A 2,500-nucleotide genomic window follows, 5' to 3' on the forward strand; every position below is an offset into this window, starting at 1 on the left:
AACTTTTAACCCCAACTCGCCTTCCCCCCAAATCACCCTCAAAGTCTTGTCAGCTAGTATTTGTAAGCTGTCCCGGGGTCCGGCTTCACTGTTGGTGGTGCCGCACAGCCTCCCCTCGCGAAACCCACCTGTGTCAACGACGTACTCTCCGATGCCGGACAGCCAGGCTTCACGGATTTCTGGTGTTCGGGCCTCGATGAAGATCGGGTAGTTGGGATGAGTCAGGGATTCGATGTGGAAGAACTCGATTGCCCTCGGGTTGTCCAAACTTCCAAGGGATGTTTCTGGAAGCTGATAACAAAAAGGGAATGAGATTTTATCGTTTTTGAATATTTTTGAAGGCGATAAAATAATTGAAATGAAAAAAATACATACACAAATACCAAAACTTGAAACATCTGTACACTAGGTATCTGTGTGTGTGTGTGTGTGTGTGTGATTCAAGCCCATGCTCACCCCGGCTAAATTACCCCCCTCCCCCCCCTCACACCAAGACGTTTACGCCAGTATGTGAGCGGCACACGGCTGTATACCTCCCATGGCTACCCAAACAAAGCAACGGCCCTTATTCCCCGGAGGCGAAGGAGCCCCTGGTCATTGCCCCGGAGCGGAAGGTGCTAAATCTTCAGTTAAAGACAGGCCGCCCCACGACAATGAACCTTTGAACACATAATATAAAGACTATGACAACTGAATCCGAATCACTAGCACTGCTTTAAGATCTATCTTTCATTAAGCGGGATGATGTGGCACGTGTTCTATTGGAGAGGCAAACCCTAGAGTAGCGAGCAGGAATTAGGGGTGTTTCTTAGTTCACAAATGCTTAGCAAAGAATGTGAAATTCCACAGCAAAATAGTGGCTTCGGTTATATTAAAAAGTTAACAATGGGTGCATCTTAAAGATTGTTTCAGTCTATGCCCCGACCTGTAGCTACAGTGATGAAGAAATAGAGCTTCTATGAAGATGTTCACTAAACCAACATAGAAATAGACATAGACATAGACAGAATACACAATTATGAGAGATTTTAATTACAAGATAGGTTAAAAAAATCGGAATCACGGAACAGGCACCAGGAATGAGAAAGGACAAACGCTGATCTATTTTGCTGAGGCCCTCTCGATCACTCAATATCATGAAGAAATTTTTCGAAAGAAGACTAAAGCGGAAATGGACATGGAAGTCGCCAACTGAGATCAAAAACGATATTGAATTCATAATTTCAAATAAGCGACAATGAAAAAAATGTAAAAGCTATCAACAAAGTAAATGGTAGCTACCACAGAACGGTCAGAGGCGAGAGCATATTCCACCTCCGAAGGGAAAGGAATAAACTCATACGGAAACTGCAACCAAATCCAACTTGAAGAATAGGGCGACAGAATTTAGCTTTACATCCATAACAAGTACTTACTTCACAGTATCGAAGATCTTAACACTGATCAAATCAACAAACAGTTCAATGACGCAGTAAAGGAAGCTGCACTTGTGCATATAAAAGTAGGCGGTAAAAGAGACAAGCCAAACTCCAGCAAACTCTCGGTAGAAACTAAACAGCTTCTGCAAAAACGTAGGGTCATACAAATATCGTCAAGTAGGAACAAAAATAAGATTAGCTGAACGAACAAAGGCTATAAATAAAAAGAAGAAGGAGGATGTACGGACAGCCAATGCTCAAACATTAATGAAATAACAATTTCAGGTACCGGTATGAAAATAACAAAGAAACCAAATGTATGAAACAAAAAATAAATAAATAAAATAAAACACAGACGAATAAGTGACATATAACAATGAAATCAATGAAGTAGTGGAAGATTTTTACAGGGATTTGTAGAAATAAGATAAAGAGCCATGGGCAGAAGTAAACGCGATTATTAGAGATAGACCTAACAGCACCTGAAGATATGAAGAGGGAAAACACCAGTAGATGGAATTAGTATTAACCTAATAAAGTATGTACAAATACCAACAATATTAGAGGCTATTCGAAGACAAGAAGCAGATAAGTCTACTGTATTGTAAAATATTAAAGACATATACGAAGATGGGACAGCAACCATCAAGCTCCATACAGAAATGGATAAAGTACCAATTAAAAAGGGTATTAGGCAGGGCGACACCATCTCACCAAAACTGTTTACAGCTTGTCTTGAAGAAATTATTCAAGAAACTAGAATTGAACGGAAAGGGCATCAAAACAGGGGACGAACACTTTACTTGCAGACGATATTCTCTAGTTCTCTAAAGTTGGACAAGTTGAATAACAAAAAGACATGTTCAGCAGCAGAGTTCAGGTCGAACAGATACATGTACAAGGCAAAATACTAGAGGTAGACAAATATATGTGTGTGTGTGTGTGTGTGTGTGTGTGTGTGTGTGTGTGTTTACAATATATATATATATATATATATATATATATATATATATATATATATATATATATATATGGCAACTCATACAAACACATCCAGTAGAGAGGAAATATATCGACGCATC

At 39.6% G+C, this 2,500-nt stretch overlaps 1 protein-coding gene across 4 annotated transcripts in view; it reads right to left on the reverse strand.

Moving 5' to 3' along the window:
- The window catches only part of LOC113818587 (obscurin-like), a 315,249-nt gene that overhangs the window by 88,545 nt on the left and 224,204 nt on the right, over window positions 1-2,500 (reverse strand). For all 4 annotated transcript variants that reach the window (XM_070115289.1, XM_070115290.1, XM_070115288.1 and 1 more), the window contains one exon: window positions 129-291. In XM_070115289.1, coding sequence (XP_069971390.1) covers window positions 129-291 — 163 coding nt within the window. The remainder of the gene's footprint in view (window positions 1-128; window positions 292-2,500) is intronic.

The sequence above is a fragment of the Penaeus vannamei genome, chromosome 37 (genome assembly GCF_042767895.1).
Source record: "Penaeus vannamei isolate JL-2024 chromosome 37, ASM4276789v1, whole genome shotgun sequence".
Classification (NCBI taxonomy): domain Eukaryota; kingdom Metazoa; phylum Arthropoda; class Malacostraca; order Decapoda; family Penaeidae; genus Penaeus; species Penaeus vannamei.